At 40.7% G+C, this 22,809-nt stretch overlaps 1 protein-coding gene across 1 annotated transcript; it reads left to right on the plus strand.

Annotated features, from left to right (window-relative positions):
• The first annotated feature begins 18,347 nt into the window (after window positions 1-18,347).
• Window positions 18,348-20,963, plus strand: LOC148032710 (transcription termination factor MTERF8, chloroplastic-like). The gene has a single exon (XM_087683350.1). The coding sequence runs from the start codon at window positions 18,548-18,550 to the stop codon at window positions 20,150-20,152; it is 1,605 nt and encodes a 534-aa protein (XP_087539476.1). The 5' UTR covers window positions 18,348-18,547; the 3' UTR covers window positions 20,153-20,963.
• The last annotated feature ends 1,846 nt before the right edge of the window (window positions 20,964-22,809 follow it).

Consider the following 22,809-nt stretch of genomic DNA (forward strand, 5'->3'; position numbering starts at 1 on the left):
AAGGAGGAAAAGAGGTGGTAGTCAAAGGGGTGAAGATCAAGGAAATCCCCATGATCTACCAAAGCGCTTCACAAATTTCAAAAAGGGTGACATGATAGTGATATTGTTGGAAGCTAAGAGGCAAGGATGGGCAAGCAAACCAATAGAAGGGCTCGCTAAGGTCTAAGAGGCCAACTTAGCATAGGAAAGGTGAAAAGCCGTGACCTGTATTCATAGCCAAGGACCTAACTAAAAAAGAGAAGGCTAATCTCATCACTCTCTTGCGAGAGTACATAGATGTGTTTGCTTGACTAAAAGGAGAAGATCCATGGGTTGTGACTCATAACATCCCTATGACTCTTGAAGCAATGTCAATTAAGCACCGACCATACCTGATGAATCCGAAGCATGCACACACCGTTAAGGAGGAGATAAATAAGCTAGTGAAGGCCAAGTTCATCTACAAAATTGAGCACATGGACTGGATGTCCCTATAGTGATTGTCCTAAAGAAGAATGAGAAGATTCAAGTGTGTGTGAATTTTAAAAAGGTCAATGTGCTATGACTAAGAAGGACAATTATATGCTACCCTACACGGAGCACATGCTCGAAAGAATAGCAATAAAGGAAGCCTATAGTTTCTTAGATGCTTCTCAGGCTACAACTAGGTGTAGGTGCACACTAATGATAGACATAAGATAGCATTTGCAAATGAATGGGTCATATTTGCCTACATAGTCATGCCATTTGGGTTGACAAACACACTAGTTACCTTTCAATGCCTCATGTGTGCTATCTTCAAAGACGTGCTTAGGCAAGAATTGGAGGTATTCGTTTTGATGATCTATATGTCCACTCCAGTTGGAGGGAACACTTAGATAAACTTTGCATAGTCTTTGGGTGGTGTAGGTTGTATAATCTCTCCTTGAACCCCCTGAAGTGCCAGTTTTGGGTAAAACATGGATGTATTCCTAGAGCATGTGGTGTCTAAGAATGGCATTGCCACCGACTTCTCCAAAGTCAAAGTCATTGTCTATTTACCACCTATAAGGGAGTTTAATGCTTCCTAGGGCACATAGGGTACTATCAGTTATTCGTTCTAAACTACACATTGATTGCTAGACCCCTTCACAAATTGCTGATTGTATTTGAGAGGATCGAGGAATGCCAATACACTTATGAGGAACTAAAGAAGGCTCTTGCAATCGCACTAATTTTACGATCCCCAGATTGGAACATAACCTTCCGCGTACACCTTCCGCATACACATTGATACATCAAAGTCCACGTCATGAGAGTTGTTTTGTACCAACTTAGTGAACATAATCTTGATTATCTTGTGAGCTTTGCTAGCAAACAACTCACAGATATGAAGATGAATTCTCTATGATGGAGAGGGAAGGCTTAGCTATGGTGTTCCTTGTGAGGAAGTTCCATCATTATCCCTTCACCTTCTTCATTAACCATCAAGCTTTGCTTTATTTAGTAAACAAACATTGTGCTACAGGATGCATAGCTAGATGGTTACTTCATCTTCTAGAGTTTGACTTCTCCATGGTTGTACACAAGGGTAAGTAGCACTACATGGTAGACCATGTGTCTTATATACCCACAAGAGAAGTTGTTGACCAGGGCATCGTAGATGACCTACCAGATGCACATTTTTTTAGCATGTCCAGTGGGAGAGACCTGTTCAAGGCCGATCTATGGCTAGATGACATAGTCCAAATCCTAGAGCATGGATTGCTGGAGAGACCTATAGAGAAGGCTAAGATAAAGTGCCTTATCCTCAAGGTTTAGCCCTATCGGCCAACTCTATAGACTAGGATGGTTGGACTGGTTATTACGAAGATGAAAGTGTGAGCACGAGATGCATGATGTACTTGCTAAAGCACATGGTGGAATTGCTGAAGGACACCTTAGTAGAGACATTACAGCATGCAAGGTGATGTAATCTCAATTGTGGTGGCCCACCCTATTACGTGATGCAACTAAGTTCATGAAGCATTGCGACGAGTGCTAGAGAACCAAAGTCCCCATTCATAAGGACAAGATGGATTTGACCCCAGTAATCGCACGACACTCCTTTGAAAAGTGAAAAATCGACTTCATTGGCTGATCAGTCCCATAGCATAGTACTCACAAGTGAAGTATATAATTGTGGTGATGGATTATCTCACAAAATGAGCTGAAGCTCTCCATGAAGAAGAATGGCACTAGGACCACATCTATGTTCCTTTTTGGGAGAAGGTGATCTCGCGATTTGACGACCCCACATTGAACTAGTTAGTGATTAGGGCACACACTTTATTAATGAATGATTTCCCATTTGCTATCCACCTTCTTGATCATCCATAAGAAATCCTCACCATATTACCCTCAAGCTAACGGTCATGTGGAATCTACGAATAATATCCTAGTGAATATCTTGACTAAGGTAGTCTCTGCCTCATGCACTGATTGGGGAAAAAAGCTCATGGCACTGCTATGGGCCTATATGACAGCTTATAAGATGGACATAAGGCAGATATCATTCAAGCTAACCTATGGGACCGAAGTAATCCTGCAGTGGAGTTCTTTGTTCCAAGCTTGAAAGTTGCAATACAAGAGAGATGGGATGGAAAGGAAGCTTGGATGGAACACTTGGTGGAATTAGAAAATGTCTCTCTGAAACCTGACTCTTGGCAACCCATGCACTAATCTGTGAAAAGGCGAGATGTAAGAGTTGGTTTGACAAAGATGTCAAACAATGCAACTTCAAGTAGAGCGACCTAGTGCTCCTGTACTATGTGAGTGAAGGGCCATAAGCAAAAGATGAAGTTTAGGGGATTGGGATCTTTCAAGGTCTGCAACATTAGTCAAACCAACAATGTAGAGCTCAAGAATCTAGAGGAAGAGAGCATAGGCTTCTTTAATGGTAGTCACCTCAAGAAGTACTACCCTCCAACACACCACTGTACAAGCCTCTAGTGTTGGACCCGCCTGTGAAGTAAGAGTAGCCACCATCACTGAGAGATAGAGGACGAGGATGAGGAAGCAATGGCATTTTCATACTTGCGCATATCGATCATACACTGACCATAGGACACATGCCTTTGATGAGCTCATTGATGAGGGAGCTGACTGTAATATCCTTATACACAATCTTTGGACCCTCATTGTCAGCCCTAGTTGCAACCTACTAACATTAAACTCAACCCGTTTGGGGGGCAGTCTTATTCACTACTAGGAAAGTGCAAGGTAGCGATCTCTATCGAGACTAAAAGCCTACCAATGATCTTCTATGTGTTGCCTAACACCAAGGTAGCTAGTAAGGAATCACTATTAGGATGTGCATTCAAGAAACAAGCACACTGCAATGTCAATTACGACTCATAGCATATTCACCTTATCATTGGCAATGTTCAGATAGTGATAGATTTTAGCAAGGGAAGTGCGGCTCTGTCCAAGACCGTAGTGCCACCAATAGAGCAACTTAGTGCCAAGCCTAAGGAGAGGGGTTTTCATTTATCCCAACCCACCACAACAAATCGGTTGCAACCCCTAGCAAACACACCCAAAGCCATTGAGCACCAGCTTAGATTGGGCACCCAAATGACAATCGCAGTTGCCTAGAAGGTGACATCTTCTTATTACTACTAGTGAATCCCCCATGCTGATAGATACCCCACTGTGACTAGCCCATGAAGCAAGCATCATAAGTGGGAACTACAACAAAAGAGGACAAATCCTTACGAGCCACGCAGAAGAAATCAAGAAAGCTAGAGGAGGAACAAAAGAAGAGGCAGGAAGAAGAGGATGAATGCCTGCAAAAGGTAGAAGAAGAGTTTAAAAGATCGGAGGAAGAACAAAGGAAGAAGCAACAAGAGGAGGAGGAACGACTAAAGAGAGAAAAGGATGAGCAGATGGCTCTCACCATTAGGCTGCCAGTCGAGCAACCCTCCCGAATAGAAGAGTTGGCTAGGAGGAGCTTAGAAGATGCAATTGGTACCAACTCCGCAAGGGCACAAGTGGATCCAAGACCTATAGTAGAAGGCAAAGGGAAGGCCCCATTGGACACGCACCTACCCGTCATGGTTGCCACCACTACCACCACATAAGAAACCATAAACACAACAGTGAACCAAAGTAATGTGATGGCTTGGGTATAGTACCTAGTCAACATAATGCAGCAGCTCGGTCCAGTACACAGTGGAGGAGCCTCGGTGCCAGGGACAAAGAGGCCTACCGATGTGGACACAAAATCCAGAAAAGACTTGAAGAATGCCAACGTAGAAGCCTCAACTATGTCCATACCCTCAACCAGTCGGACACAGTATGATAAATAGGTCCAAGAGCTATTGGGCCAACTAGAAAGAGTGAAAGAAGAGAGGAAGGTAGTAGTGGCAGAGTTGAAAACAAAAAAAGAAGCATTATCGGGTTACCAAGTCAAAGAGATACGACAAATAGCTACCCAATAGAGGCTGATCAGTAATCTGAGAAAGGAGTTGGAAGCCAAAAAGGGACTAGAAGGGACGAAGGAGGAGAAAGATGTAAAAGAGCCCCAAGGTAAGGAAAGAGAAGAACAAATGATGTTGGAGGAGGACTTTTTAGTCCTCTCAATAGAACAAGGAGATGCAAGAATACCTCAAATAGCTGAAGAAAATCAAAGAGGAGCTTGTTGAGGAGCTAGAAAGAGTAAGGACCCATGCCTACACAGAGTTTCGTAAGGAGAAACAACAAAAGGAACAACTGCTTAAAGAACTACACATGGCCAAGGTACACAAAGACGAGGTGTTGGCCAAAAGGATGACAGAGGGGGAAAACCAACTCCATGTGGCCCTCCTTGAGCAAGAATGACTTGTAGAGCAACTAAACTGCTTCAAACAACGAAAAGAGGAGATGCTCAGGATCTAGAAGGAGCAGGAGCAGATGGTAATGATGTTGTCTCAATGCTAGAATTAGGTCGTAGAAAGGATGGAGGAAAAGGCTAGGGCTTGGGAGGAAAAGACAGCTAGAAAATTCAGAGACCTTGTCTCGTGCGCGGTAATGGTGCTTGGAGCTTGGAGGTTGAGGATTGAGCTCGCTTGAGCTTCCACCTTGGATCACAAAGCTACTGGAGAGCTCTTGGGAGGAGGTGACTCAATCGGGCATGAAGGTAAGCTCACTACACTCATAGGTGTAAGAGTGTGCATGGCTATGTGAGAGGCAGCCATTGCACTTGGCTTGAAATGCTTGAAACAATAAGCGGTCCGTGGGTCTTGGCAGTTGAGTGAGATCTCCCACAAAAAGCTAGTGCCTACATCCTTATTGAGCTACGAGTCTTTTCAATAGAAAATATTACATCTTATATGAGTGCGATGCTTGTCTCTCAATATAATATTACAAAAAATTTCATGACTGTGGATATTGATGGAAAATTATTGTGTTTGCAACTTTTTCTTGATTTACACTTCTCTTTACTTTTACCTCCTTTTTCCACCTTTGTCAATTTACTATGCCATTCTGCTACCTTTCCATTTTATGGTCAACACTACTCCCCTCCTAGCTGAGTGCCAATTCCATGTAACTCTTTATTAGAGGTAGCATGCTTCAACTTGCACCAAAGACAAGGGATGTCGAGGATAGTTGTGGGATCTTTGTGAGGAAAGTATAGGTCAATTTTCTTCTAAAATATTAGCTTTCTCTACTCCTACACCATGTCTTGTATGGCCGATATGAGCTTGATAATAGGTTTTCTTTGTAACTTGAGTTGACCACACTGATAAACTACCATATTTCTTAGCAAACTAGGAGGTGTGATTATATATAATACATTATCAAAGCATAAGAAATTATACGAGATTAGTATTGCACTTTCAATTAAGCATTTATACTTTATCAAACATTATGAAGACAACGTACCATATAGTAGGTAATGTGTTGATTTGTTATCTATGCACTAACCATTGACTTCTTAAACATATCCAATGTTGTTACAAAGGCCTAATAGTCATGTAAGTTCAGTATTCGCATGTTACAAAACTTAAAGGTTATACCTAAAGACTTCCAAACATTCACCTTGCATAATCGTGCTCCACCATTATTAGCATTGTCAACAACCATATTATGGATGCACTTCCCTATTGAGTTGAATTCTCTAAGTGAACTCTATTACTTGACAAGGATTATCTGAGGGTGGTATAGATAAAAATATTCGTGCTCTCACACCTCCAACGAAAAGTCTATTTGACATGTCTCAACCATTATTTGAGCTTTTCTCATCCTTCCAAACCCTTCTATGTCCAAGATTTTCCCACTTCTTTGCTTACTAATGATTTGGGGTTACTTGTCTTATGAAAATCCAATGCAAGGTTTCAAAGTTCTTAGATATAACATATAATACACACATATTATAAGCATGTAATACAACACAATATTAGCATAAGTATAATTTCAATACAAATATATTGCTCACTTCAGATTACTTTAGTGAGAGTTTGTTGTTCTCAAATTGAATACTAAACTATTTCGGCTTTTTTATTTGAAATTGTTGGATTGAGTGTCCTATTCATCAAGACGATGGTGACCCATTCTAGCTTTGTATCCTTGAAAATCTAGCACTCATCAAGCTTGAGTATGAATTTTAGGACACCATCACATTCATCTAAAGTTACCTCAAATAATTAAATAGAGTACAATTGTAAGGTCTCCAAGTTGTAAAATATATTGTTGTATTTTTTATAAACCATCGCCTCCTCTGTTGCTCCATAGTACATATGTTCGATATGAAATGAAGCTCCTAGGACTATAGAACTTGATCATTCACTTGTTTTTGCATTCTTTTGAGTGATGTTGGGTTTGGCAATATTGATCCATGTAGCTTAAATTCCTTCATCTTTAATTGAAGAGATTTGTAAGTAGCTAGGTATCCCCTAATGGATATACTTACCTCATCCAACAAGGCCAACATATCGCTTAAGTTAAGTTGCTCCCCTTTTCAATTATTATAAAATAATTTACAAATAATTTATGAGATGGATAAAGGAGTAACAAATTGCTTGCTTACTTCACTACATGTATTCTTTTCTTAATAATGATGCTTCATAACTTCATTCCTTAAATATTGCAAAGTCTCTTACACCATTTGTAAACCCCCAATACTGTTTCTTTAAGCCTTGATTGATTTCTTTATTTCTGCAACTCTAAAATAGTCTACTTGTTGAAGGGAGATGAGCCTTGAAGTGGAAGCACAAAGCAAAATCAAGAGCTATGGTGGAAGGAGCAAGAGCAAGAGAGAGAGAGACACAAGACGTGGAAACTCCAACAGTCACAATATGTGACTGGCCTTTCCTTTATTCAAATGTCACTGAAAAAATAAAGAATGAAGTGACATTGATGGGCGCCCGCTACCTGCAGTGTATAGGTGTGCAGGTACTATCAATGCAACTAATATATGGGTGGCTAGGCATAGGTGCCTTTACCACCAACAACCTTCCACTTAAAGGTGAATGTGTCCCTAGTGAGGAGATAACAAGAAAAAAGTGACAAAGTACAAAGGTACATAAGTACAACAGGATAAGGAAAGACATCATCTCATCCAACACCCATCAACTTCTTAAGGAAGGCAAAATGTTGCACTGAGAGACTTTTAGTGAGAAAATCTACGAGATTTTGGTCAGTTGAGATCTAAACAAGCTCAACGGACTTTTTCTCAACGACCTTTCAAATAAAGTGGTAATGCATCTCAATGTGCTTTGTCTTGACATGGAAGACCAGATTCTTGGCCAACTAAATAGCACTCATAGAATCCGAATGCAATGTAGGGACCACATCAGTATTGCCAAGGTCTACCACTAGATGGCCTAACTAGAGAGCCTCCTTGCAAGCCTCAGTGGCCCTGCAATATACTTTGTCTTTGTAGTAGATAGGGTCATGCATTTATGCACCCTGGACATCCAAGAAATAACACCTCCAGCAAAGGTGAAGACCTAACCAGAGGTGAACTTCCTACCATATGCATGTTTTGCAAAATCAAAGTTAGTGTTTCCCACAACTTCTGTATCCATGCTACTATAATAGATGCACATAGTTTATCTGCCCTTCAGGTACCTCATGATACCCTTGACGACATCCCAATGCCATCGACCAAGTATAGCCATATAGCATGCCATAACTCCCATTGCAAGTGCAATGTTAGGACAAGTGGCTATCATGGCATATATCAAACTGCCCATTGCAAATACATAAGGGATCTTGGCCATCTTGACCTTTGCCTCATTAGACTATGGAGAATCAATCTGACTAACCTTCACATGAGAAGGTAAAAGACAACCAATAGGCTCAACATCATACAAATGAAACCACTCAAGAACCTTCTGGATGCACTCCTTCTATGACAAGTGGAGGAGCCCCTTAGAGTGATCATGCATAATGATCATCCCAAGAATATGTGAGGCTTATCCCATGTCCTTCACTTCAAAGCTCTTCTTAAGATGACCTTTCAAGGCATCCAACTCACCATGAGCACTCCCAAAAATCAAAATAATATCCCTATGAATGCAATAAAGGCTTCAAACTTGTGATACCATTTCCTAGGTTCTTGCTTAAGGCCATAAAGGTTCCTCAATCTGCACACTAGGTGTTCTTTGCCATGTTCTGCAAAGCCTGTAGACTGCTCCATGTAAATCTCATCATGCAAGTCCCCATAAAGACAAGCCATCTTGATATCCATCTGATAAAGATCCAAGTCAAGTTGAGCAACCAAAGCCAGTACCAAGCGTAGGATAGTCATCTTCACAACAAGAAAAAAGACTTCATCAAAGTCCACACCATGTTCTTGCTTGAAGCCCTTAGCAACCGATATGACATTGTATCCTGACTTGGGACATCCAAGGGTACTTTTCAACTTGTACACCCACTTGCATGGCAAAGAACGCTTGCCACTAAGTAAAGGAACCAAATCCAATGTATGATTTTTCTGCAGTGAGTTATACTCTGACTACATGGCCCTCTCTCCCAAGAGTGAGTATCACCTCTATACATGGCCTCATCATAAGTAAGAGGCTCACTAGCATTTGTCGCTATAGCATTATCCATAGAGGGATCAAATCACGTAGGCTATCGTCTATCTCTAGTAGACCACCTCAAAGTTGGTTGTGGGGCCTGTACATCCTATGGAGCATTAAGGACGTGGGCCACTAGGGCATCAACTATTGCTACTACATGCTGTCTAGTTGGCTGTATAGTAGCAGGAGGTTCCTCTTGAAAGATCACCTTGTGTACATCAACAACATGCTCATGCTGCTCATGTATTTTCTCCTCATGGAAAATAACATCATGGCTGCGAATAACCTTCTGAGCTTGTAGATCCCATAGGTGATAGCCCATCTCACCTTCATCTCCATAACCAAGAAAGATGCATTTCTTAGACTTAGGATCTAGCTTATTGCACTTTTTCTTAGGCACATGGTAGAAAGTCTCATAACCAAAGACATGTAAAAGAGCATATGAGTGAGGTTTTCCAAACCATACCTCCTCAGCAACTTGATAGTCAATAACAATACACATGGACCATTTTATCAAGTGTATGGCAGTAGTAATGGCCTCATCCCAAAAATAATGCAGTAATCTTACTTGGCTAATCATATTGCAAACTCACTCATGAATTGTCATATTCATGTGCTCAGCCATACCATTCTGGGGTGGGTGTACAAGGTGGTCAACTAACACTACCCCTCTCATCACAAAACTTCTCAAAGGCTTTAAAGACATACTCACCCCCATTATCTGACCTTAGGCATTTCAGCCTATAACCAAACTAGTTCTCAACCAAAGCAAGCCAACGCTAAAATGTAGCCAAAACATCCAATTTCTGCTTTATGGAAAATGCCTAGATCTTATGCATATAGTGATCAATGAAAGTAACAAAATACTTTGCGTCACCTAATGACTTGCAAAGCATGGGACCACCTCAAAGTTAGATGTGGGGCCTATACATCTTGTGGAGCATCAATGACCTGGGCCACTACTAGGGCATCGGCTCTGCAGGTGTTAGTGTAGGCTATCTAGCTAGTTGTACAATCTCAGGAGGTTTCTCTTGAAAGATCACCCTGCATACCTCAATGGCATGCTCAGGATGCTTATATGTTTTCTCCTTGTGGAAAATATCATGATTGTGGATAACCTTCCGAGCTTGCAGATCCCATAAGTGATAGCCCATCTCACCTACATCTCCATAACCAAGAAATATGCATTTCCTAGACTTAGGATCCAACTTATTGCACTTGTCCTTGGGTACATGGCAAAAGCCTCACAACCAAAGACATGCAAATGAGCATATGAAGGAGGTTTTCTAGACCATACCTCCTTTGTAACTTGATAGTCAAGAGCAATACATGGGGATCGATTTATCAACTGTACGACAGTAACAATTGCCTCAGCCCAAAAATATTGTGGTAAGCGTGCTTCGCTAAGAACTCGCTCCTGAATTATCCTATTCATGCGCTCAGCTATACCATTTTGGGATGGGGTGTACGGGGTGGATAATTGACGCTTAATGGAGGTGAGACCTAAAGTGGAAGCACAAAGCGGAAGCAAGAGCGATGGTGGAAGGAGCAAGAGCAAGAGAGAGAGAGAAACACAAGATGTGGAGCTCCAACAATGACAATGTATGACCAGCCTTCCCTTTATTCAAATGTCACTAAAAGAATAAAGAATGATGTGATAGTGATGGACACCCGCCACTTGTAGTGTATAAGTGTGTGAGTATGCAGGTAGTATTGTTAGTGCAACTAATACATGGGTGGCTACAACACTCACTCTACAGTAGCTTGTGTTTACATTGCTCTAACATTAGCCTCAAAGAAGCATTCTTCTTCTCTAAAAAATCTCTAACTTATGTACATTACTAATGGCATCCAAATGTTGTGTGTATCCTAAGAGGCCATTATAGCTATTGCCAACAATCTTACTGAGAATATAATATTCCTAAATAGAGGCATGGAGTTATGCAAAGGATCTTTGGATATCGTTTTCCATCATTCTATAGATCTATATTCCTCTTTCCTTGTGACCTACATAGTTCTTTGGATGTAGAAGATATGAGATAAGGTTTGTTTTCCTTACATAATGGCTCATACTATACTTAAGCTCAATATGGAAGTGATATGCCTCTTAGGCACCAGGATCTCCATTTGTATTGTTGATTCCACCCCATTCATCTCCATTTGTGACATTGATTCAGCCCCAAGCTACCCTTATTGATTGTCCCTAGCCATCTCTATTTGTGATGTTGATTCGAGCCCAACCATCCCTATTTGTGTTGTTTATGAAGTTATGACATGGGGGGAGGGGAGCGTCCCTCTTAAATATATAAGTTTATCATGTGGGTTCAATAGGATGGATTATAAAAAATCATTTTTAGAATTTTTGAAACATATAAGAAGGGTATCATTTAAGGGGGATACTCATAGGTTGAATAGAAAAATAGTTTTTTTTGTTCATGATAAATTTACAAATAATGAGGCCTTGAATGCAATGATAGCAAGGGTTTACATATAGTGAACCCCTTGAGGCTAAAAGCAAAGGCTACAAGCTATATCATCTTCTAACTAAGTGCATATTGGTTCGTGGTGAGGTTGTGTTTATGGAAGATGTTGCTTAGCCTTTACTTTCATGTACTAAAGATATGGGCATACACTCATAGGATATCTATGATACTTTATCACCTCTTTTAGATGGTGTCTAGTGATATAGCACCAAATGAGGTGGTTTTTCAGTCTTTCAAAGTTTCTAAAATGAATCCAAGAATCAACCTATTTCTGATGCACATGTGAATGATGCATTTTTGGATGAGAGGTTGGAGATTGTGTAGTCTGGGGGCTATGTGAAAATGGCTATTGCAAGCATTGCATGACAACACATTGGATACACATTTCTTTAGTCATATGCATTTAGGTTCTCGTAGTACAACTTATGCATCTTATGTATTGGTTATTTCCATAATGGTGGTTTACATGAAGTGTATGTTTTTCGACCTCATGGTTTTGTGTAGAAGGGGAAAGAAAATAAAGTGTGCAGATTGTAAAAGCCATTGTATGGTTTGAAACAAGCACCTTAGGCTTGGCATGAGAAGATACTTGATTGTACATAGTTTTCATAAATAGTCCAATTGAGAGCATCTTATATCTTAGACATGAGAGTGATGTGCCTCTAAACATTGTGATTTATGGTGATGGTATGCTACTCATTAGGCCTAATGAGATATAGATTGTGAATTTTAGGACTACATTGCATTCAACTTTTGACATGCTAGATTTGGGCCTATTGTATTACTATTTGGGCATTCAATTTGAGGAATGTGATGGAGGCATCGCTTTGTCTTGAGGACCATTCACACCTGCCTGGTCTTATCCACTCCTGTATAAGGAGAGTTCATATGCCTATACTCTCAACACCCCCCCCTCAATGCCAGGTGGCATTGGAATACAAAGCATAAGAGAATGCCCCCCCTTAACCCAAATTAAGATGCATTTATAGAATAGGCTTACAAGGATGGTTATAGGTAGAAGGGATACATGACTCAGAAGAGTCGATCATCTATGGATTGGAAAGAAAAGTTGGCCTCCAATTCATTAGGTACTTTAGGATGGTTAGGAAATTTACTTGTAATATGTCATGTCTTCTTGCATTTAATACATTTCATCTTTTCTGGGTATTTTTTCCAACAATTGTTTGCAATATGCCCTTTCTTTTTACAAAAAGTACACTTATTGGCAACAGTATGCACCAAGGCTTGGTCAGGAGATGTTGGAGTAGATGTCTGACTGGTGCGTCCTTCTTTGTGATTCCTTTTTTCTTCATCCAAATAGGATTGGATGGTACTTGCCAAGGTAGGATTGGGAATATTAGTAAGGGTTGTTACAAGTTTGGGAAATACCTTTTTGACTGCTTTTAAAAGAATGGCAATGGCATCCTCATCATGGATTGGTGCTTGCACTGAAGAAAGCTATGTCATGAGACTTTTCATATGAGAAGTAAATTTTCCCAAGTCTTCTCCTTCTCTATATTCCAAGTTGAAGAATTCAATCTTTAGGAAAATCTTAGTGTTTTTACCTGTAGCACCATAGAGCTTTTCAAGCTCATCCCATTTTTCCTTGGCAGTGGAGAGTTGATCAACATGATGAATCAAGGATTCATCTAAGTGTAACATGATTATTGCTTGAGCACGTTGATCATCCTCTACATCAGAAAGATTTGTAGGATCAACAACTCTAGTCCCTTGAATGAGAGGCCAATAACCTCTCTCCATCATTTTGTACTTAATGAGTACTTGCCAAGGGTGAAAGTCTCTGCCATCAAATTTACGAATCTGAGGATGAAGGTTGGCATAGGCTGAGGCCATAGAAAGGTCTTACTACTTGCTTAGTGCAAGTAGCAGTGTCTAATCCTTTACAAGGGCCACTAGTGCAAGGATGACAATAATGTAGATTTTACAATTAAAACTTCAAGGTTGAGAATGGTTGAAAATCATACATATGGAGTATTTCAAAATAGGACTTAGGTGGTCCTTGCCTTTGACCAACCCTTTTTTTGTGCTTGACAGTTTTCCTTGGCTTTAGTGAAGTAAGCTTAGAATGTACTTCTGGCTCCTCCTGATAATGTAGCCTATTAGAGGAGTTTTTGGTGGAACACGGCTTATCAATCAACTCTATGCTATGGGATGAATCAGAGGAGAGTACAATAATACTCATTTCTCTGATTTACCAGCAGCAAATAGTAGGAAACATCAGCTGAATGCATTAGTAGTGCTAAGAAGCACTTGTACCAACTTCCGTTCTTCTACTCATAATGAAGGTCGATCTTTACGAGCTTAGTAGTGCCCATGGAATGAGAAGAAACTCTGCACTTAAGCTCCACAGGGCAATAACAAATCTTGACAAGGGTTTTTAGTGATTAGAATCACTATTGATAATGCCCAGATTGAAAAAAGTGAGAATAGGAAAGCTTGAAGCTTTCTGGCTATGGCTGTCAGGAGACCCACGGCTAGGGTTTTGATCACAACAAACTGTAGGAGAGGAATTAGGACAAACCCTCTTAGGTGAAGATGGTCCACTATAGGGGCTACAATAGCCCTATGATAGTCAGGAAGATTACCTATAGGTCATGCCATGCTCTGGAACTTCACACTGCCAAAATTGCACCGATTTTTGGGAACTAAGCAATGCTACCCTCCACATCGCCTAATCCAAGCGTTTAATGCTGAAGCGTCTTGAGCTGGGGAGAAGATCTCCAGAAGAAATCATGAGTTGAAATGCTCTCCCAGGTCCTCCAATAGAGGTGGGTCAAGTTGGCTATGGTGGAAAAGAAGGTAAATAATAGGGCAAAAGTTCTTCTTATGCACTTAGGTGTGTAAAGAGGTTGAGGGAAGCTGAAGGATCAGAGATGGCTCTGATATCATGTGGAAAATCAGAGTGGAAGCAAAGATTAAGGTGTGCACAAGAGGAAGAGAAGAGCTCACAAGTACAAGAACAAGTCTTGCTTATTCAGTTGCTCATGAAAGTACAACTTGGATCACTCTCACTCACCAGTTGATGTAGACCCCTAGGCTATTTATATAGCCCCAACTAGCTAGGGTTAGGGTTTACCTTTCCCCTCATGACCATTCACACCTGCTTGCCCTTATCCACTCCTGTATAAGGAGAGTTCATATGCCTATACTCTCAACATCTCGTTCTAATCATCTTGAGTACCTATATTTGGAGTTCATGTGACAAAGTTATGGTTGAAATAAGTTGTAGTTTCGGGCCTGCTAAAAACGAAAATAGGGAAAATAACAAGCAAAGGGAAGGAATTGAAATGCATGCTTTTGTGTTTAGAAATCAAAATTTTGTGTTTGTAAACAAGGGATAGAGTTATATAAATAGAATCATGAATGAAAGAGAAGAGAGAAGCCAGTGAAAATAGAAGCTATCATCATGAGTCAATGAGTGTGTAAGGCTTGAAGAAGGATTTGAGGTGTCTATTGCCTAGGGAGGATATCTTGAGTTTTTGAATTCACAAGGTATTCTACTTCAGGTTTTCTTTGCAATCAAGTGTATTTGCTAGGTATTTTGTTCTTCTTTTTAAATCCAAGGATTCGTTGACATTGTAAAGGCTAACTCATAATATTAAAAATATTATTGGCATAATTTTGGTCGTATTCCTCTTGTCTTGATTGACTAATCCCTAGTGGATTTGTGGCAATACAATACTCCTCAATCTAGATACCCTACAAGGCTTGTAGACTAGCTTTAAGGCAAAACTATGGAATGCTTGGGAAGACACAATCTAAAAATTCCAACTTTCCCTCTCATATTTGTGCTATTGGCTGTTGCCTATACTACATCTAGAAGATGATCCAAACACTGATGCCTAGTCCCACCCTCTAGCCTAGTTCACCTTAACGCCTTCTACCCCAACGAGTACTCACCTCAACACTAATGCACCCTCTTCTTTCAACCCTGTAGCCTCTCTCTCTGCCAGTGGCTCACCAGTGACACTTCAGTAGCATGATGTACCCTCCACCTCAACCTATATTCCCCAAGGTGTGCCTACATAGCTTGGCAAGACACCAGCAGCCCCTTTTGCCTCTTTGGTAGCCAGCGATGTTGCCGCTTGAGGTAGAGGAGGTCTCAAAACCCTTTTCATCCCCGAAGGGCTCAAGCCCATTCTCATTGCCGAAGAGCAGCTATAAGGAGAGAGGGAGCATGCCTTGCAAACACCATTTGCACAGCTTGGAATGGCTAGTAAAGGGAGGGCTATCATCAAAGAGGAACCCATTCCCCTTAGTGATGATGAAGATCCCTAAGGAAGCCCCACTTAGGACTTCTTCAACTTTTCCATCGGCACATGCTCTTAGGATCCCAATTGGCTCATGCTCATGGAGCACTACAAGGTCCTTGAGCAATAGCTTGACAAGGCTCTAGAGCGAGTGTAAGAGCTCCAGAATGATTATCACCAATTGCTGGGGGACTGATGCAGACACAAGAATGTCATGTACTTGTATAAGTATATTTCACTAGCCATCCCAAAAACCTTGGATTGGATGATGCAATGGATTGTCATATCTTCTCATTTGGCCACAGTCATAGCCATAGCCCCAATAGCAACCTACACCCAAGCTCGAACATCCACTGAATTTGGCACGGTCTAGAAGAAGCACATCTTAATGGTGAAGAAGTCCTAGGTGGTAGGCAACGGCTGGCACATAGAGGCAAAGAAGACCAAGGCTCGATGCAGAGAGACAAAAGAGGTGGAGCCCAACATTGGGCTACATGCCAAAATGGAGCAATTGAAAGGAAGATTGATGTAATTAGAGGCCCTGGTGTCTAAGCACATGATGCGCATCTACTCTCTCCAAGATATTGCTAGTTGACAAGATGAACGGATTGAGCTATTAACACAATAGCTCACAATGTTGTGAGGGTGGAGCACAATCGGCTCCAGCAAGCTATGTGGCTTGGTGCCTACTACTTGGAAATCGTGGTGGTCGAGCTCTATGCTCACCACATTTTATAGCCTCCACACTGGGCCTACATGGACCTATGGCTTCAGCATAATAGCCTCTATTATTGCTCACTCTTGGCCTTACCTTGGGCTCCTCTCGCCCATGCCCTATCCAAAATTACCCAATCCCCATCTGAATCTACCCATTTCACTTGGTTTGCCACTAGCTTCGGTCTGCACTACTAGACCTTGCACAAGATGCGCTTGGTTTGGAAGATGAAGGTGCCATTGAAGAGTGACTCATGTGGGTTTGAGTTCTCCATGTGTGCCATGTGTCAGGTGGCAGATGGCCTGATTGGTGACTTGACATATCATTCATAGGAAGGTAGCTAAAAGAAATCATCAATTCTAACGGTAGCGATACAGTAATACAAGGTGACAGATTAGCCATGGATTATGACATAAGGACTTCATGACAACATAGGCAATGGAAGCTATAAAAGGATTAGGGAAAAAGTGTTGTGGTCTTCTCCTCCTCTAGTTGCCTCTACTAGACTCTTCCTTGGTTACCACTTGATTGTCCCTCTCCTATTGACTTTGCACCCATCCTTCTTCCTCTTTACTTCCTCCTTTGACCCACTGTTGGGGTCATGAACTTTCTTGAACCTTGATGATCACCATATAATCCTTCAATACAATGTAATGCTGCAAGGGCAGTTGAGTCAGTGTAGTCCATTGTCATATATTCTTTTGAGTAGTTACCTTTTGAGATGCACTCTGTGTTCCGGTGTTTGTTATCAGACCCTATACACAGTTGATGGAATATATGAGCATTCTCTTTTATTGATTAGTTATTTGACTCAATAGTATAAAATGGTAGCTAATTCTATAGGCATGCTCTATTGTTAAGCTTGCAATACTAGCATACCCATGTGTTGCGTTTGGGTATGATAAAGATTTGTTGTTCCATAGAGCTGGTGTAACTAGTTTATACCTAGCAACCACATTTGAAACTTGGACCCGATTATAATCATTGGCACTTCTTCAGATATCCCCATTGAAACATTTTCTAGAAAACCATGCATAGCACTAGATTATTGTGCTTCTTGCCTTAAATTTACCAAAGGTAGAACCTTATAGGATACAATAGCTAGGTTGTCCTCAAAATTGTAAGTAACTTCTATTTTATACACATACTCGAATAGACCATAGTATTTTTTGAGTCCTTATGGGAATTTAGCTTGAAGCAGACTCTCATAAAACCATGTGTTGCACCTAAAATTTGGTCTTGATTGCATGGAGATTGTGCATGTAAACTTTGATGATAACAACATAAGATCTTGTCATGCTTTTCCATGCATTCTTGATCATTTGAACCCTAGGACCATAGTTTGCTTTAAGCTTGAGGATTAATGAGTGCAAATCCTCATTTTTCTCACCTTGGGTCCAATAGCCAAGATAGTGTATAACCCATTTATGCTATATAAAATATTGAGGTACCATTGTTCATACGATCTAAGTTGTGGTTCACTTCCATCTCCATAGATAGGAAAATCCATTACTATTTCCTTTGCATGAGGCAACACGGCCTCATGTATACACTGCATTTTGCCTTTCTGAATTTCTCTTTTTTTTCACAGTTCTTACATCTCCTTTTGAAGCTCGACAAATTTCCTCATCACTTCATTCATAATAGTCATTGCTACTTCTTGCTTACTTTCTAATGCCTTGTTTAATTCTATAATCATTCTTTCATAACTACCCTCATATCGACAAGTACTATACTCAAATCTATTCACGGTATGAGATGGATCATCCTTCTCATTGTTTAATGATGGCCTTTGTGAAGGTCTGTAACTATCTTTGTTTCGCCTATCTGTTGTCCTCTTTTGTTGTTGACATGCTCATGTTCTCAGCCTACATTCACACAATTTGAGTGGCAATTTGATGTGATTATTCTCACACTGCCGGATCACCAAAGGGTTTTTAAGGTTTACCTCACGAACTTAAGGGGCACACTTCAAAATTTAAAGGGGGGCGTTACAGGAAAGCTGGGTGTTTTTCGAGCACTGCTCGGAGTCATGTAGAAGGCGAAGGGGGTTCAACAGAAGCATCTGAAGCCATGGTGCTCGAAAGCAGGATGAGCTCGCATCTGCTCCATCGCTTCTTAAGGGGCCCTCGTTGCGTACGTCGGGAGCTGCTGCGGTCTTCTCCACACAGCAGGTCATGTTCCTCTCCCTTTCATGCTCTCAGTCGAAAAACAAACAGCAGCAATCTGTACCATGGTGAGGCTTCTCCGTCGCATCAACAAGAAAGTTGGCACACGCCTTCCAACAACCCCAAACACAGTGGGGGTAGACAGCATCTTCATCGTCATCATGACGGAGAGAGTCGTTATGAAGGGAAAAACCCTATTCATTCTATGCACCAGACCAGCACAAAGCGTGTTGATCTCAGGCATCAACTAGCTGGATTTCATAGTCAAGGACACGATGCAGGCCATGGATCATGTCACCAGACCCTGACTAACAGCATCATGAGGCACAGCTCTCGATCAGTCAGACTTGATTGTGAAGGTCGCGAATCATCTTACCGGACCCTGGCTAACAGCATCATGAGGCGCAGTTATTACTACAGGAACACACATGTAGGGATTGGTCGGTTGGCAGTCTGTCGGCGGATACTTTCTTGTGGTAATGCCTGTAATGCCACCGTGCCAAGTGGTTTGCCGCGGAGAAGCTCATCATATTCCTCTTCCTCTGTGCAAGTTGAGGATGAACCTGTTTTGGAACTTTTCCAAGAAGAAGTTTCTCCCGAGTCACAGCTTGAATCTTTGCTCACAGACCCTAAGATCAGAAGCTATTCACAAGAGCAAGTATCTTGTCTGATCTCTTTCCTTAATGCAAGAGGCTTGGCTGGGTACACAATTGTGAAACGGTGCCCTATACTCCTGAATTACACATTCAAGACACTAGAGAAAAAACTGAGGTTTTTGGAAGGCCTTGGTATGGATCCAAAGCAAATGTCAAGTGTTTTGGCGCGGAAAGCAGACAGAACAGTGGTTGGGCTATCTTTGGTGAACTTGCAAAATCATGTCCAATTTCTTAAGGATATTGGTGTGCACGATGATGAGATCAAGTGGGTCTTCATACGGGAGCCAAGATTTGTATTTCTCAATATAAAACAGACATTGTATCGTACTTTGTCAGTGTACATAGAGGCTGGGTTGAGCATGGAGGCCTTTTGTAGCATGGCTTCCTCTCAGCCTGTTGTGTTTGTTTATTCCAGACAGAGGCTATTGCTTGAAATGTCTCGAATTTCAGAGTGTTCAAAGGCCCTCGAAAAAGAGACCATGCTTTCCATTTATGAGTCTAGGTATGCTTTCCTCCTAAGTCTAGGCTTGTCTAAAGAAGACCTCTACAGGATGTGTAAGGCTAACCCCCGGTTTATTTTACTAAAGGAGGGCTCTATGGAGCAAAAGATTGAATATCTGACCAAAGTCTTGAATCGGGATGTGCGAGAACTGATCACGTATCCTGATTTTCTTTGTTTGAGCTTGGAGAACAGAATAATACCTAGATTCAAGCGCATAGATGAGCTGTCAAAGAGAGGCTTATTAAAGGAACAACCTGCACTCTCTACTGTTCTACGATGCAGGACCTCGGAATTTGAAAGAAGGTATGCTCTTGTTTGTGCAAAAACAGAATCAGAAAGCTCACAAAGATAGCTGTTTCATCAACTTCCTTCTTCAGAGACAAAAGTCAACCTTTCTGACCTTGTAGTGTTGCTCTGAAATGCACACTGAAGGTTGGGTTGTAGTTCATGCACTCCCAGTGAAGGCAATGGATGTTTTTGGTTAAATTCAAAGACCATCAATGTTGGTATTTCCAATTGTGATGATGAGGCTGGAATTTCTTGCTCAAGCAGTCTCCAAACTTCATCTGAAATTTTGAGTTTCAGCAGTTGTTCATAAAACTACTTTTATCTGGTTTGATAACAGGAAAGGCTGAGAAAATAGGGTTAAAATGGAAAAGTTGATGTTTAGTCCTTTATTTTGGATAGAAACAAACTTGCAACAATAACAAGCAGTGTCAGGCACCTGTGGCATTTTTTGCTTGCTACATAGTGGAATAACAATGCAAGTGTGATCTGACAGGAGGCAGCAGGGCGGTGAGGCTGAAGGTGGTGTTAGTGGTTTGCACGTGCGTGTGCACACACACACACACACACACACACACACAGAGTTATGGAATAGATTGATATGTGGCTAATGCTCTTGGCAAATACAAAATGCATGAACTGTTATAGTTATCACAAGATAAACTCATCATTTGGAAGATTGTATAATACATGTAAGCTTTCAACTTGTCAAAACCATTATTTGACAAGAAATACCATCAAAAAACCCACTTTTCATGTGTCATAGAGAAGTAAAGACTTGTAGTAGATGATGTGGATTGGTGTTCTAGTCATACTAGAACTAGAAGTGTATATGGATGTGGGTAGATATGCCTACCAGCACATTTGCTAGTTGAGAGAATATCATGCTGCATTAGTGGAACGAGTGTAGTTAGGACTTCTAGATGTGATAGTACATGTTGATGATTGGTTTATTTATTCAAAGAAGCTTTTGTCTTCACAATTTCTTCGTCACCTACTAGATATTGCCACTAATGTAAAAATCATGAGTTAGTTATTGTAAGGGACTTTGTTGTGACACTGACATAAAATATCATCCCATTCAACAGAGGTATGGATATTTGGGGTTTTAAGTTATTCTTCCTAAACAACACCCGTCAAAGATTGCATTAGTAGGAATTGCCATAATTTGTTGCATCATTTACAAGGAACACATTTAATGATACGAGTATTCATTAGAGAAGGGTGGGTGGCAGGAAGTTGTCTTGCACCTCAATATAAGCACTCTTCATTAGTGCTTGCATTAAGTAATCCCAAGATTTAACTTGTTTTGCATAGTAGGTTGGAAATTCGTATGTTCTAATGTTTAATTTTTGTAAATATAATACTTGAAGTATTATGTATTGCTAGTGTTAGCGGATATTGCTGTGTGTATATGCAATGAAAGAGGAAACATGAACATAGGGAAAGAAAGAATGCAATGAAACAAGGGAATGGAATAAGAAAATTTGCTTTGAACTCCAAAAGAATGTTGAATACAAGGAGGATTGGTTAATCCTTGCATGTAGCTCAAGGCATCAGTGAGGGCATTGGATTAGGTTGATGATGGAAAGTCCATGTATATTGGAGTATGTTGAAGCTTACAAGAATGAATCTTCAATTTGTGAATGATCAACCAAGTGTGGAGGATAGTTATAAATAGCCATAATCAACCAAATTTGGTCAATCTACTTTGTTAGGCCAAAAATATGTTGGTCAACAATAAAGAAAATGCAAATCACCATCATAAATGCTAGTTACCCTCGTAGTCTAGTCTCACTAGAAAAGAAATGTATCGAGTTGGAACATAACCACCCAGTGTGAACTCATGAATAAATTATCAAGAAATTAGATCATCATGATGCTAGTGGCCTCATCTTGGCTAGCGTAAACGTAGTCCAGTCCCATTGAACGAGAAATGTGTTGAGCTAGAAAATAAACAACCAATGTGAACTCTCCTAAAATTGATTGAAAAAAATGCATGCTCTAAAAAGAGTTGTCTTCTTTGTTAAACACATAACAAATTGAATGCCAAAGCTTCTAATGTTCTTGTTTGACTTAGATTGAGGCTAGCAAGTAGGAGATGATTGTGCTAGACATGCATGATTGCTAACATCCCTTCTTAAATCTTAGATGTGGTGAATGGCCAAAGAATATTGAATGAATCCAAGGGTGGCAGAAGTGCCAAACCTGAAGAAGTTTATCGATGAAGCTCATCAGTGAAAAAGCTTCTAAGAATCCTAGGAATCCTCATATGAAGCACAAGGGGTGAGAGAATCAACATTTGCGTCACCTATATCATCCCCCTCTGAAAGGGATGAGAGATACAAGGGAACCATTAGAGAACATAGTGGGGAATGGGATGGAACTTGTGGGATACATAGTGAACAATTAAGAATGGGTGCGGTTATGGAAGACTACCTTGGAGAACCTTGTGTGAGGAAAGGGGAATGAAACTTCTAAATCTATCTCTCTTGTCAACTTGTTGCTAGAATGATTCCTGAAAAAGAATCCTTAACAAAGAAGGCTTTCTTAGGGAATGGAACCTATAAATCTATCTCTTGTTAACTTGTTGGTAGAATGACTCTTGAAGAAGAATCCTTAACAAAGACGGCTTGCTTGGTGAAGAGAACTCTGGTACAATCAACATTCTCTAGCATTAGCTTGATGTGATCGCTTTGTTTTTCCATCTTCTTGATTCTTAGA

This window comes from Lygodium microphyllum, chromosome 8, assembly GCF_053477565.2.
Source record: "Lygodium microphyllum isolate KBCC chromosome 8, Lygodium_microphyllum_v1.1.10, whole genome shotgun sequence".
NCBI classification, from domain to species: Eukaryota; Viridiplantae; Streptophyta; class Polypodiopsida; order Schizaeales; family Lygodiaceae; genus Lygodium; species Lygodium microphyllum.

Excerpts from the sequence above, each read along its gene's own strand:
- LOC148032710 (XM_087683350.1), top strand. The coding sequence starts at position 18,548 with ATGGTGCTCGAAAGCAGGATGAGCTCGCATCTGCTCCATCGCTTCTTA.